The sequence below is a fragment of the Hyperolius riggenbachi genome, chromosome 3 (genome assembly GCF_040937935.1).
Source record: "Hyperolius riggenbachi isolate aHypRig1 chromosome 3, aHypRig1.pri, whole genome shotgun sequence".
Classification (NCBI taxonomy): Eukaryota; Metazoa; Chordata; class Amphibia; order Anura; family Hyperoliidae; genus Hyperolius; species Hyperolius riggenbachi.
The window spans coordinates 191,554,857-191,571,273 of NC_090648.1; the positions used below are offsets into that span (position 1 = coordinate 191,554,857).

General features: G+C 45.0%; 1 protein-coding gene across 5 annotated transcripts in view; it reads right to left on the minus strand.

The window, feature by feature from the left end:
* Positions 1-16,417, minus strand: part of WDR72 (WD repeat domain 72) — a 558,532-nt gene that overhangs the window by 227,871 nt on the left and 314,244 nt on the right. For all 5 annotated transcript variants that reach the window (XM_068275478.1, XM_068275479.1, XM_068275474.1 and 2 more), the window contains 2 exons: positions 11,656-11,732; positions 10,097-10,216 (listed from right to left, as the gene is read on the minus strand). In XM_068275478.1, coding sequence (XP_068131579.1) covers positions 10,097-10,216; positions 11,656-11,732 — 197 coding nt within the window. The remainder of the gene's footprint in view (positions 1-10,096; positions 10,217-11,655; positions 11,733-16,417) is intronic.

Consider the following 16,417-nt stretch of genomic DNA (forward strand, 5'->3'; position numbering starts at 1 on the left):
CACCCCCTATCACCACCTGTCACTGTTACCTATCAGATCAGACCCTAATCTGCCCCTTGCGGGCACCCAATCACCCGCCCACACGCTCAGATTGCCGTCTGACCCCCCCTTATCAATTCACCAGTGCATTAATTACATCTGTTCTTCCCTGTAATAACCCACTGATCACCTGTCAATCACCTGACAATCACCTATCACCCATCAATCACCCCCTGTCACTGCCACCCATCAATCAGCCCCTAACCTGCCCCTTGCGGGCAATCTGATCACCCACCCACACCATTAGATCGCCCGCAAACCCGCCGTCAGATTACCTCCCAAATGTATCGTTTACATCTGTTATCTTCTCTAAACACCCACTAATTACCCATCAATCACCCCCTATCACCACCTGTCACTGTTACCTATCAGATCAGACCCTAATCTGCCCCTTGCGGGCACCCAATCACCCGCCCACACGCTCAGATTGCCCTCAGACCCCCCCCCCTTATCAATTCGCCAGTGCATTAATTACATCTGTCCTTCCCTGTAATAACCCACTGATCACCTGTCAATCACCTGCCAATCACCTATCACCCATCAATCACCCCCTGTCACTGCCACCCAACAATCAGCCCCTAACCTGCCCCTTGCGGGCAATCTGATCACCCACCCACACCAATAGATCGCCCGCAGATCCGACATCAGATCACCACCCAAGCGCAGTGTTTCCATCTATTCTCTCCTCTAAACACCCACTAATTACCCATCAATCACCCATCAATCACTCCCTATCACCACCTGTCACTGTTACCTATCAGATCAGACCCTAATCTGCCCCTTGCGGGCACCCAATCGCCCGCCTACACGCTCAGATTGCCCTCAGACCCCCCCTTATCAATTCGCCAGTGCAATATTTACATCTGTTCTCCCCTGTAATAACCCACTGATTACCTGTCAATCACCTATCAATCACCCATCAATCACCCCCTGTCACTGCCACCCATCAATCACCCCCTGTCACTGCCACCCATCAATCACCCGCTGTCACTGCCACCCATCAATCAGCCCCTAACCTGCCTCTTGCGGGCAAACTGATCACCCACCCACACCAATAGATCGCCCGCAGATCCGACATCAGATCACCACCCAAGCGCAGTGTTTCCATCTATTCTCTACCCTAAACACCCACTAATTACCCATCAATCACCCCCTGTCACTGCTACCTATCAGATTAGACCCCTATCTGCCCCTAGGGCACTCAATCACCCGCCCACACCCTCAGAATGCCCTCAGACCCCAGCCCTGATCACCTCGCCAGTGCATTGCTTGCATCCATTCCCCCCTCTAATCACACCTTGAGACACCCATCAATCACCTCCTGTCACCCCCTAGCACACCTACCCATCAGATCAGGCCCCAATTTGCCCCGTGTGGGCTCCTGATCACTCGGCCAAACCCTCAGACCCCCTTCCGATCACCTCCCCAGTGCATGGATTGCATCTATTTTCCCCTCTAACCACCCCCTGAGACACCCATCAATCACCTCCTGTCACCCCCCTAGCACTCCTATCCATCAGATCAGGCCCAATACAACCTGTCATCTAAAAGGCCACCCTGCTTATGACCGGTTCCACAAAATTCGCCCCCTCATAGACCACCTGTCATCAAAATTTGCAGATGCTTATACCCCTGAACAGTCATTTTGAGACATTTGGTTTCCAGACTACTCACGGTTTTGGGCCTGTAAAATGCCAGGGCGGTATAGGAACCCCACAAGTGACCCCATTTTAGAAAAAAAAGACACCCCAAGGTATTATGTTAGGTGTATGACGAGTTCATAGAAGATTTAATTTTTTGTCAAAAGTTAGCGGAAATTAATTTTTATTGGTTTTTTTTCACAAAGTGTCATTTTTCACTAACTTGTGACAAAAAATAAAATCTTCTATGAACTCGCCATACACCTAACGGAATACCTTGGGGTGTCTTCTTTCTAAAATGGGGTCACTTGTGGGGTTCCTATACTGCCCTGGCATTTTAGGGGCCCTAAACCGCGAGGAGTAGTCTAGAAAACAAATGCTTCAAAATGACCTGTGAATAGGACGTTGGGCCCCTTAGCGCACCTAGGCTGCAAAAAAGTGTCACACATGTGGTACCGCCGTACTCAGGAAAAGTAGTATAATGTGTTTTGGGGTGTATTTTTACACATACCCATGCTGGGTGGGAGAAATTTCTATGTAAATGGACAATTGTGTGTAAAAAAATCAAACAATTGTCATTTACAGAGATATTTCTCCCACTTAGCATGGGTATGTGTAAAAATACACCCCAAAACGCATTATACTACTTCTCCTGAGTACAGCGGTACCACATGTGTGGCACTTTTTTACACCCCAAGTACGCTAAGGGGCCCAAAGTCCAATGAGTACCTTTAGGATTTCACAGGTCATTTTGCGACATTTGGTTTCAAGACTACTCCTCACGGTTTAGGGCCCCTAAAATGCCAGGGCAGTATAGGAACCCCACAAATGACCCCATTCTAGAAAGAAGACACCCAAAGGTATTCCGTACGGAGTATGGTGAGTTCATAGAAGATTTTATTTTTTGTCACAAGTTAGCGGAAAATGACACTTTGTGAAAAAAAACTATTAAAATCAATTTCCGCTAACTTGTGACAAAAAAATAAAAACTTCTATGAACTCACCATACTCCTAACGGAATACCTTGGGGTGTCTTCTTTCTAAAATGGGGTCATTAGTGGGGTTCCTATACTGCCCTGGCATTTTAGGGGCCCTAAACCGTGAGGAGTAGTCTTGAAACAAAAATGACCTGTGAAATCCTAAAGGTACTCATTGGACTTTGGGCCCCTTAGTGCAGTTAGGGTGCAAAAAAGTGCCACACATGTGGTATCGCCGTACTCGGGAGAAGTAGTACAATGTGTTTTGGGGTGTATTTTTACACATACCCATGCTGGGTGGGAGAAATACCTCTGTAAATGACAATCTTTTGATTTTTTTACACACAATTGTCCATTTACAGAGGTATTTCTCCCACCCAGCATGGGTATGTGTAAAAATACACCCCAAAACACATTGTACTACTTCTCCCGAGTATGGCGATACCACATGTGTGGCACTTTTTTGCACCCTAACTGCGCTAAAGGGCCCAAAGTCCAATGAGTACCTTTAGGATTTCACAGGTCATTTTGAGAAATTTCGTTTCAAGACTACTCCTCACGGTTTAGGGCCCCTAAAATGCCGGGGCAGTATAGGAACCCCACAAATGACCCCATTTTAGAAAGAAGACACCCCAAGGTATTCCGTTAGGAGTATGGTGAGTTCATAGAAGATTTTATTTTTTGTCAAAAGTTAGCGGAAATTGATTTTAATTGTGTTTTTTCACAAAGTGTCATTTTCCGCTAACTTGTGACAAAAAATAAAATCTTCTATGAACTCACCATACTACTAACGGAATACCTTGGGGTGTCTTCTTTCTAAAATGGGGTCATTTGTGGGGTTCCTATACTGCCCTGGCATTTTAGGGGCCCTAAACCGTGAGGAGTATAGTCTTGAAACGAAATTTCTCAAAATGACCTGTGAAATCCTAAAGGTACTCATTGGACTTTGGGCCCTTTAGCGCAGTTAGGGTGCAAAAAAGTGCCACACATGTGGTATCGCCGTACTCAGGAGAAGTAGTATAATGTGTTTTGTGGTGTATTTTTACACATACCCATGCTGAGTGGGAGAAATATCTCTGTAAATGGACAATTGTGTGTAAAAAAAATTAACAAATTGTAATTTACAGAGATATTTCTCCCACCCAGCATGGGTATGTGTAAAAATACACCCCAAAACACATTATACTACTTCTCCTGAGTACGGCAATACCACATGTGTGGCACTTTTTTGCAGCCTAACTGCGCTAAGGGGTCCAAAGTCCAATGAGCACCTTTAGGCTTTACAGGGGTGCTTACAATTTAGCACCCCCCAAAATGTCAGGACAGTAAACACACCCCACAAATGATCCCATTTTGGAAAGTAGACCCTTCAAGGTATTCAGAGAGGGGCATGGTGAGTCCGTGGCAGATTTCATTTTTTTTTGTCGCAAGTTAGAAGAAATGGAAACTTTTTTTTTTTTTTTTTTTTCTCACAAAGTGTCATTTTCCGCTTACTTGTGACAAAAAATAATATCTTCTATGAACTCACTATGCCTCTCAGTGAATACTTTGGGATGTCTTCTTTCCAAAATGGGGTCATTTGGGGGGTATTTATACTATCCTGGAATTCTAGCCCCTCATGAAACATGACAGGGGGTCAGAAAAGTCAGAGATGCTTGAAAATGGGAAAATTCACTTTTGGCACCATAGTTTGTAAACGCTATAACTTTTACCCAAACCAATAAATATACACTGAATGGTTTTTTTTTTATCAAAAACATGTTTGTCCACATTTTTCGCGCTGAATGTATACAGAAATTTTACTTTATTTGAAAAATGTCAGCACAGAAAGTTAAAAAAATCATTTTTTTGCCAAAATTCATGTCTTTTTTGATGAATATAATAAAAAGTAAAAATCGCAGGAGCAATCAAATAGCATCAAAAGAAAGCTTTATTAGTGACAAGAAAAGGAGCCAAAATTCATTTAGGTGGTAGGTTGTATGAGCGAGCAATAAACCGTGAAAGCTGCAGTGGTCTGAATGGAAAAAAAGTGGCCGGTCCTTAAGGGGTAGAAAGCCCTAGGTCCTCAAGTGGTTAAAGGACATCCTAAAGCAGTCCAGGAAGGTGTGTGGGCATCTCAGGCGGTCTTACACGGCCATGGCACGCTTTGTCGATATTCAGCGGAGAAACAACTTGCCAGTGAGACGCTTGATTTGCGATAGCCCAGCTTGCTGGAATTCAATGCTCATGATGTTCAACCGCCTGCTACAACAGGAGAAAGCCCTCAAACAGTATCTTTACAACTACAGTCAAAGGACATGCTCTAGGGAGATGGGGATATTCTGGCCAAAGTACTGGATACTCATGCGAAATGCCTGCAGGCTCATGCAGCCGTTTGAGGAGATGACAAACCTGGTGTTAAGCTTGGAGGTGTAATCTCCACAGTCAGCATGCAACACATAAGCTGACGTGAAGGAGGTACACACACCAGCACAAGCGATCAGGATATCCCCAGTTTAGTGGAGGAGAGGACTGACTCCAATAGGAGATTGTGGTGCACAGAGCCGGTGCAGATCCGAACAGCCACAAACAACACTTTCGTAATAACGTCTCAGCGCAAAGTAGCGCTGAGCGCATAAACCAGGACTGAGGAGATCAGGACAGGTAGACAGAATGAACGCTTGCTTAACTAGCCACTACTTAGTGACAGCTAGCGTCCACAATAAGACAGACTGGAATGAGGCAGCCAATGCGTTTGCAGCGATGGCGTGCCTCACAAAGACAGGACAAGATAGTCAGGGAATAGCAGGATCAAGATAGATGAACGTAACACAGATAAATATACAATAAGTATGTTTTCCTAGCGTATTACAATTACAGCTATCAATGAAACTATTTGTAACGTCTGACTAACATATGTATATATCGGCAATGAACCGATATATGACATAAGCAGGAACACTGACTAGCACTGGAGCAATACAGGGAACAGGGCTCAGAAGGATTCGCTATCTCTTCACAGAGATGAACGCAATCCACAAACGGTAACAGGACAGGATTCAGAAGGATTCGTTATCTCCTCGCAGAGATGAACGCAATCCACAAACAGGACCAGGAGCAGGATACTAGCTCAGCACGGGTGCTCACGATACGCGCAAACTACCAAAACGTGCTGGAAGGCTGACTAACTGAACACAGGAAATAAACAGTTCGTGTACGTATATATCAGCGACACTGATGTATCAACGTAACACGAATACAAGGAAAATAACAAAATGCGCAAGTATGCGTATATATTGGCGATGAACCAATATATGACACAAGACAAGCAAGTAACAACTTCTAGAACAAGAGCAGAACTAGGAGGACTCGCTGACCCCTTCGCAGGAGTCAGCGCAGTCCACACGGACCAGGAACGAGGTGGGGCACGAGCAGAGTAACAGACAGAATCTGAGACTATGGTAGCCCATGAGGCATTGCAGGAAGCAGTTCTTTATACTGAGGTCATCCAATGGGAGCAGACCTGCAGATTCCCACACAAGTGAATGGTAATTAATCACAGGCTGATAGCAGGAAAAGGCAGACAATGATATGCAGCCTGCAGGAAAGGGATTGCCCCTCCATTGCAGCAGACAATGTTTGTTTACACAAAAGCATATTAAACTGTCATTAACTTCAGAGCGACTGCAGATGGAATCAGCAACTAGTTTAAGTGCAAACCAAACTATGCAAGCAAATGCATGTAATGACATTAGAACTGCTTGGTTTGCAATACCACTGCAGTCAGCAGTAAACGCTGCAGAAGCGATCATAACACCTGGTGAGTCGCAGTGAAGGCGCCATCAGCGACTTGATCCCATATGCTTTCTTCCTGGAGCGTGCCATGCGTAGAGTAGTGGATCAAGCTGTAGAGGAGCATGAACATGAACAGGAGGAGGAGTTGTGGGATAAATTCTCAGCAGAAGCAGATGATTCCTCAACACCTGTGGCAGCACAGAATGGGGAGGACGAGGAGAAAGAGTCGTGTGGGGAAGAGGAGTCAGATGATGAGGAAGGTGTTTTTTTGGAGGAGGAGGAGGCAGAAGAACAACCGCAGCAGGTGTTGCAGGGGGCTTGTGCTGCTCAACTTTCCCGTGGTATTGTTCGTGGCTGGGGGGAGGAGGAGAACTTAGCTGACATCACTGAGGAAGAGCAAGAGGCGATAGATAGTACGTCTGCCTCCAATTTTGTGCAGATGGCGTCTTTCATGCTTTCCAGCCTGTTGAGGGACCCCCGTATAAAAAAACTCAAGGGGAATGAGCTGTACTGGGTGGCCACGCCACTAGACCCTCGGTATAGGCACAAAGTGGCGGAGATGTTTCCAAATCACCAGAAGGCAGAAAGGATGCAGCACTTGCAGAACAAGCTGGCAACTATGCTTTACAATATGTTTAAGGCTGATCTCACAACACAAAGAAATAAAGGTGCCACTGCCAGTAATTCTCCCCCTCCCATGTCCACGCAGGCAAGGACAGGACGCTTTAGCAGTCTCATGGTGATGTCGGACATGCGGACATTCTTTAGTCCAACGCTCGCCTTAGCCCTTCTGGATCCACCTTCCACCAACGCCTCGACCGGCAGGTAGCCGACTACCTGGCCTTAAATGTGGATGTAGACACTGTGAGCAGAGATGAACCCTTGGACTACTGGGTGCACAGGCTTGGCCTGTGGCCAGAGCTGTCCCAATTTGCCATCCAACTTCTGTCTTGCCCTGCCTCAAGCATCCTGTCAGAAAGGACCTTCAGCGCAGCTGGAGGCATTGTCACTGAGAAGGGAAGTCGCCCAGGTCACAAAAGTGTTCAGTACCTCACCTTTATCAAAATGAATGAGACACGGATCCTGGAGGGCTACTGCCCACCCGAAGACTAAGTCAGTCCCCACACACAGCATCTCTGCCTGCATGCCGTGTGACTGCCTGCCCCATGACTAAGTCGTTCCCCACACAGCATCTCTGCCTGCAGGCCGATTGACTGCCTTCTCCGCCACCACCAACAGGGTCCAGGACTTCAGGCGGATTCCTGAATTTTTAAGTCTGCTGCTAGCAGCGGCCGCTATAATAATTTTTCTGGTGGGTGTACATGCCTGCCTAATTTTTCTGGCATGTACATGTGTCAATTTCCCTTCGTGATCGTTACCTTGCTGCGGTGAAGGGGCTTGTGTATCACAATGAAGCAATGACCGCCAGCTATATGAGTGTCTCGGGGGGGGGGCACACCCAAGATAATAAGGTCGTTGCTTCATTGTGGAAAGACCAAATTCGATCAGCTGGACAGTCACTGTTCTGTCATTGAGCTACCTCAGCCTGGCGACCATATGGGCTGGAAAGCCGCCATCACCTGCACTCTCGTCATGGTGCGCACCAGTCCAGCATGGCCGTCACTACACAAACTGCTGTGTGCGGTGCGTTACACAGTGAGTTTGGTCTGTCAGTGTGAAGCAGTACACTAATTACACTACCTGATTGATGTATACACATGCAAGATGTTTTAAAGCACTTTAAGCCTCCAATTTAGCATGCAATGGGCCTGATTCACAAAGCGGTGCAAAGTGTTTGCACGCCTGTGAAAAGCCGTTTATCATGCCTAAACTCAGTTTAGGCGTGATAAAATGAAACTCGCGCAAAGTGTTGCGCGCGCAATCGCGCAGCGCGCGATGCGCCCATTAAACCCTATGGGCGCTGCACGCAGAATTACGCGATTGCGCGCGTAAAACTTTGCGCGCGGGACTTTGCGCGCGATAAAATGGTGTTGCATGTTGTAAATCAAGGAGGAGTCCACCACCAGCGGCTGTGGGAGAAACGTTTGCTTTACTTGTATAATGCAATTTGCAACTGGCCTCGTGCATTACCTTTTACCTTATTAAAGTTGATTTTACACTATGTTAGTGTTGCTTTGAGTCGAGGGTGGTTTGATTGGGAGCAGCGAGACTTCAAGAGATCTGTCTGCAGGGATCAGAAGCCGGAGGAGTTGTTCTCACAGTGAGCAGAGCAGTGGCCTCATCTGGTGGGCGGCAAGCACAGTGGGGCAGTGGATTGTCAGGTGCACAGTGGGCTATGGTCCTGGGTGTAACTAGACATGTGCTGTGTAATAGTGCTGTAGTGCTGCCAGAGCACAGGGATACACCCAGGCACTGGTGGTGGACCCCTCCTTTATTTACCTGTAACATTTGGCAGTGTTCTGTATTCTTTGAGGTAAATCTTGGGATGAGAAAATGATACATTAAGTTGGAGGTAGCTGACGTACAGAGCAACCAGGGCCGGCCCTAGACTTTTTGCCACCTGAGGCAAGTTTTGAAAAAATTGCCGCCGCCGCCCCCCCCCTGTCCCCCCGTGGGGGGCCGCTGAGCTGGAGGGGTAGCTGCCAGGACGGGGGTATTGGGCCTAGCGGTGGGGATGGGGGTCGGACTCCCCCCTCCCTCGCCTGGGTCCCCCAATCTGCGCTCCCCTCCAGCTTTAAATGTAGCGTAAGCAGCCGACAGACAGTAAGAGGCACGGGCGGGGGGTCACTCACCTTCTTCGTTCCAACATGCGCTCCACTGACGTCACTTCCTGCAACACCGGCCACGTACAATACAGCGGGTGGCGTTGCAGGAAGTGACGTCAGTGGAGCGCACGCTGGAACGAGGAAGAGGTGAGTGATCCCCCCCGTGCCTCCTACTGTCTGTCGGCTGCTTACGCTACATTCAAAGCTGGCGGGGAGCGCAGATCGGGGGACCCAGGCGAGTGAAAGGGGGGTCCGACCCCCCTTCCCACCGCTAGGCCCAATACCCCCGTCCTGCCAGCTACCCCTCCAGCTCGGCGGCCGGAACCCCCACACCCACGGACGGGCGGATGCCGCCCCTAGAACTTTACCGCCTGAGGCAAAAGTTTCACCTGCGGGCCGGCCCTGAGAGCAAGCGCACGTTAAGGAGGCAACAACTACAGTAGCGTAACTACAAAATATGCCACCCCCAACAAAACTTGGATGGGGCCCAGCAATGTCCACATCCTTTCCCTTGCCTACCCTAACAGCCAGGCCATCACAGTGTGGCCATCATAATCCTCAGACTTGTAACAATTGTAGCAACAAAAACACCCGATATGAAGAGTGGATTCCTTAATCAGAGGGAGTGAAGTAGCAATTGGGGCCCCCTTACAACTCTGGGGGCTCTGCTGCTCCCCTGTAGATACTCCCCAATAATTTGTTCCGAGCATCATTATATATATATATATATATATATATATATATATATATATATATATATATATATATATATATATATATATATATATATATATATATATATATACACAGTTATTAGAAAGGAGTTCTGGTGCCTTGCAAATTTGTAAGATAGAGTATCACTTTAACATCAACACAAAGTCATTTATTTCCGAGGTGGCAGAGAGACAGAGTAAATGAGGTGTAACAAGCTGATCAGCACCTTCCAGGATGTGGAGCAGATTGCCAGCAATAGCCTCTCCGTGTATGAGCAGAAACGCACGGCGCAGTAGTTGGCCGCCTCCAGGCACTGGGATTCTGTTTCATACACATTTTGTTTTTCCTGTGGAAAGGAACAAACTGATGAAAGCAAATCTAAACTGAATATTATTCACAAACCATCTGAGATGCTGATGTCATAACTTAGATGTTAAAGGAAAATATGTTACATCAATGTTTGTGTTTTCTGGGGTGAGGTACTTGGAAGATCGCTGAGAAAAGCTGCAGTTTCATTGTGTTTATTTCAAACTGTACAAAACAGTTTTTTTTTATTTGTGAGTGATTAAGGTTTTAAAGAGGAACCGTAAGGACATATGGTAGAATGCATTAAATTATTCAGTATGCCCACTTTTGCATTAAACATCCTTTTTTCAGCATTAGAAACACTTCCTATAGCTGGCTATTACTGTATGCTGTATGTAGCCCCACCCTCCCACTGAGTCTTAGCCTAGGCTGCTTATTATGCAGAATTTTCCCTGCCCCCTGAGCATTCGGGGAGACCAGAGATTTTTTTTACTGGCTTTAGAGCTTTCAGTAAACAAACATTCCACAGAGATCACCTGCCAGTGTTAAACATGTTGCCACCTGTGATAAATTTCAGAATGTAAATCAGGGAAAGGAAAGTTTTAATAATGGGCAATCACTGGCTAAATTATTTCTAAATTAATATTTAAAAAAATGAGCAATTTTATGCTCTATTTTATTTTGGCTAGAGTTCCTCTTTAAGTACGCAGTATTTATTACTGCTCATACCGTTTATAAGTAAATCAACTTCTCTGTCTATAACCACAACTGGAACAGGTTTATATAAGGTAAGCAGTGCGGTCTGGCACAACTTGTAAAGTCTGCCAGAGTAGGCGTGTTATTCCATTTGTACAGTAGGTTATGACTGGTGTCATACAGAACAGGTGGCAATAATCCTCCTGGAAAACCACCAGTGAGGAAAGATCTTTTTTCTTTTTATAGAGATACTATTATTATATAGACCCATTGTATTTCAGGACATTTCACTGCATTGGAAAACAAAAAGGTGAAGGCCGATGACGTCGAAGCTCACAGCCTAATTACTTGTAGGAAAAGAAATACATAAAATGTTGACATAGTGAGCCATCCATATAGCTCTACATACCAATATAAATAAATCAAAGGTTATTTGTACCCATGGGTTGTAGATGTTATTAAACTGACAGGGAATCTGTTGAATATGGGGCAATACTGAGCTTTGGGAATGTCTTGCTTCCCCTTAAGCCCGCTATCTGAAGTTAGATGATTATGTAGCCTGACTCTGAGGATAGGTACACCCTTGCTCATGTGCAATACAGTAGATTATTATTTATCTGCAGACTGTAGTCAAGAAACAAGATATAATTAAAGAAGAACACATTTTTTTTTACCATTTGTCAGTTCTATTATACAGTACATGACTATGGATATGAATAGAACAGTTATAAATCAGGACAGTTATAATAATAATAATAATAATACATTTATGTTTTTACTGACCTGTATGCTGTTTACAGAAGAAGAGAGATCCCACACTTTTAAATCACCAGCAGCTGATATTGCCACTAACGAATCCTCTAAATAAATGAAACAACAGTTTAAATCTATTATCTCTAACACATTTAACCACAGCTTTTCAATTTATGTCATTTATTTCTGACCTGTTATTCAATAAAGATGGGCCGACCATCAAATTTAAGATTCACGAACGCCAATCTCCACAACGATTTGCGAATAGGCAAATCTGGCGAATCTCCATAGACTTCAATGGGAAGGAGAATCCTAAAACTTACAGGAACTGTTTCTGGCCACAAAAGTAATGGAAAAGTTGTTTCAAAGGGTCTAGCACCTGGACAGTGGCATGCCGGAGGGGGATCCATGGCTAAAGTCCCACCAAAAATTACATAATTTACACAGAGTCATGTTTTCATCTCTAAAGGGCAGAAATTATATTCCTAAATTGGTGGAATAAAGTGCTTTAAAACATCTGGTGTGTGTACATGTCCATCAGGTAGAGTAAGGGTTACACATGCTTCACACTGACAGACCAAACCCAGTGTTTAATGCACCGCAGTCCGCAAAAAAAACGCAAAGACCTTTTGTGATTATGTCAGGTGAGCATATCTTTGTTTTTACTAGTTGACACCTCCAGGTCATTAATGTTAGTCCTCTTGGCGGCAATCTTTGTGTAGTGGTGTGTAGTGGCTGCTATGCTTGTGCGCACAATCGTGGGAGTGCAGGCGATTGTGGTTTTTCAACCTCTATGGTCAGGCTGAGGTAGTTCAATGACAGTTAAGTGACACAAAAAAAACACTGATTCTGCACTGAGGCCGTATACAGTGGCAGTAGTGGATATTAGATGCCAGTAGTGGTGTGAAGGATTATTGGGTTATGGTTGGTGCACTACTGGGACCAGTAGACCTGTCTCCAACAGCTTACTTGTGCACTGAACACAATAGCAAGAAAAACAATGTAATAGCCCTAAGAAGGACTTAGCTGTTCAGGACAATGTGGGAGCAGCACGAATCTGCACTGAGGACGCGGGAACACATAGCCTACCTAACTCTCTCTCTGTCAGTAGCAAACTCTCCCTGATTTGCCCAGCACAGAAGCCAAACACAGGCTGCAAAGTGGCTTCTGTGGCTTTCTGATAGGTGTGTGTGTGTGTGTGGGGGGGGGGGGGGAGCGGTGGTCCAGGTGGGAAGGATAGCTGATTGGCTGCCATGTAAATACTGACCTCTGGGGTGAAGTGTCATAGTTTGGTTCCATTATAATGTATAGGGGGCGGGCCAAACACTGCATGTATTCAGCTGAGGGGGCGAACGCGAACACTCGTTGTTCGCTGCGAACTATTCACCGGGTGAATAGTTCAGCAAATCTCTATTATTCAACTACACTCTAAACCACCCTCTCCGCTCCTCTAGTGGCCTATTATGTACAGCTGCAAGATCTCTATGGAGCTGCTTCCACCCTACATCATCGTAATCAACATATTAAAACAAGCCCTCAAAGCCCTCTTAATTTAAGTGCCCATTTCCCTCTTTAAAATAATATTTTGTTACTTAGTATCCCATTCCTACTTCCTAGATTATAAACTTACTTGGACATTCTCACTTCTCTCATATTATTTTTAGTATTTTAGTATTTATAGAGCACCGACATCTTCCGAGGTGCTTTTACAGAGTGTTTATATAGTCATGTTACTAACTGTCCTTTAGAGGGGCTAGCAATCTTATTCCTACCATAGTCGTATGTCCATCAAAATCTAAGGCCAATTTAGGGAGAGGCCAATTAACTGTAAGATCTGTATGCTTTTGGGATGTAAGAGGAAACTGGAGTGTCTGGAGAAACCCCAAACAGACATGGGGAGAACGTACAAACTCCTTGCAGATAGGCCCTGGCTGGTATTCGCACTTGGGATCCAGTACTGCAAGGTAAGAATGCTATCCATCCACTATATTCATTATACAGCAGTGGAGATACGGGCTTATACAGTACATGGAAGACAATTATAAAAATTAAATGATTTACTGTTAAGTAGTCATTACTACCAGTATAGAAAAATACCTGCATTGTAATTATATTCCTAAACTAAACTCCTTAAAGGATCACTATCATGAAAATTTGTAAAGTTTAAAATGTGTGCATATGTGCATTTGTTCCAGAGTAAAGTACACTGTAATTTACTTTTTGAGGCATTCTCAGGGTTTTCCTTATTTTCAAGAGCACTTAATGAACAACAGTTGATCCGTCCAACTGCTAAAATAGTGTCCAAGCGAGTGGGTTGGCTGTCTGCCATCTTTATATAGATCGTTTCCATACAACAGTTTTGTAAAGAATAATGTAAATGCTGATAATCCCCCATGAGGAGATGGATTAGTCCAAAACCTATAAGAGTTTTATTGTCTACTGTAAGCAACAGAAATATAGGAGAAAGGTAATTTATAAGTGCATTTTACTCTGGGAGAAATGCACTTATTCATCTCCCATGCCTGGTTGTACACCCTCTAGAAACTAACCACTACAAACTACCCCTCCCCCTTTCAACATGACCAGTCAGTCACTTAATCCTTCTCCCTGCTAACAACTTTCACTACCTTAACTGAACATCGCCTTTCTTCATTGATCTCTAAAGCACACCTCACTACCTGTGCCTTGGACCCTATTCCCTCTTATCTTATCCTCAGCTCCCAATGATCCAGTTTAAAGTCCTCATCCTATCATACAAAGCTCTACATAAAGTTGTCACCTCCTTACATTTCCAGACTTATCTCCAGATACCATCCCTCTCAGAACCTTTCCTCTCCCCAGGAAACCTTCTTTTCCTCTAGTTTAGTAAACTCCTTGCTCTCATGCATCCAGGACTTCTCGCGAGCATCACCTCTCCTTTGGAATGCACTCCCACAGCCCATCATGCTCCAAGCCTTAAAGCCTTCAACGTTCTCTCAAAACACACCTATTTAGACTATTAGTCTATAATTTTGTGATAGGTAGCATTTGAGGCTTACTGCCTCAAAAACTAACTCCTGTGTCTCCTTCCCTAATGTCTCCAACCCACTACCCTCTACAATCTACACTGTAATCATGCAAGGCCCATACACTGGTCAATTTCAGGCATTGATTGATCGATTCTATAGAATCGATTGATTGATCAGAAATAGATTCTATCAAATTCTCCATTCGACCGATTTTGATTGATTTCGATTGATTTCGATCTATCTGACAGGATGTAAAATCTAGGTCGATCTGCTGCTGGCAGCAGATCGATGGCCCATAGCGTTGCATTGGATCTAATGGTCCAATAATGCATTTAGATCGATTTCCAATAGATTTAATTCTGAAATCTATTGGAAATCTGTTCCTAGTGTGTGGCACACATCAGATAGATTCCTGTCAGATTCGACTTGACAGGAATCTGCCAGAAATCTATCTGATGGTCGAATCTGCTGCAAATCTATAAGTGTATGGCCACCTTTAAGCTGGCCATACACTAGGCCGATTACCCGCCGATCGACAGCAGATACGATCACTGGGATCGAATCTGCTGTCAAATCGTTCACGCTAAACGCTAAATTTCGATCTATTTCGTCCCGAAATAGATCGGTCCCATCGATTGCTCCGTGCGGGAAATTCAATCGCCCGCAGGTAGGGAGCGCATCGCTAGCGGCGTACGATAGACGCAGGTATACATTACCTGAAGCTGGCTCCCGGCTGGCATCTTCTCCGCATCACCTCCCGGCTCCCGGCTGGCATCTTCTCAGCATCACCTTCCGCATCCCGGCATCTGGCTATAACTTCCTGTGTCACTGCAGTGACAGCGGAAGTTCAAATAGAGGGCGCTCTATTTGAACTTCCGCTGTCATTGGAGTGACAGAAAGTTATACACGGATGCCCTGATGCGGAGAAGGTGCCCGGGACCAGGCTTCAGGTAATGTATGCGGGGGGGGGGGGGGGGACAGGCAACAGCGGCAGCTCAGCAGATGGTGAATCGATTTCAGGCTGAAATCGATTCACCATCTGTTTGCAGTAAAGGCAGCCATACGTATGTGTATTGCTGGATGTCCTAATTGTATATGTATACATGCTATACATGTTTTTTTACTACTGTATGTAAAGTGCTATGGAAGATGTTGGCGGAGCGTGCTATATAAATGAAAATAATAATGTATTTTCAATTTTTCACAATAGTAGTCCTTTAAAACTGACAAAAAAGGCTTTGCAGAATATATTGCTCCTGGTTGGAAAGTTTTAGCGATATTAAAGCCATCTACTCCCTTTCATATGATTGTGCACTAGTCTATGCATTTGTAAAAGTCTACACAGTAGGATGACAATAAATGGTATGGATACTTAAAGACTTTTTGTGCTAGTTATATAATGATCAGCATTCAAGCATAAAAGAGGAGGGACAATGAAGGTTAGACATCAGGCACAGAAAAGGATTATGATTAAAACCATCAGATGTGCGTGTGTGGGGGTGGTTGGGGGGGGGGGTTGGACATAAGGAAAGCTTGCACAGGAAGCAAAGGTGTCACTACTAGTTAATGCAGGTACAGTACTGATTGTGTGCTCCTTCCTCCAAATGTCTGTGCCGTCAGGATAATACTGTAGTGTTGCAGTCATGCACAAGCAAGTCACAGAGGACAGGCAATTCCCTTCGTGATCAGACAGCAGCTTACACAGGAAGCATAGGTCTCACTGGCTGGTGATTTTTAGGTAGTCTTCACAGATCCAGAGTAGTGTACAGAGAGAGAGAAGGCTA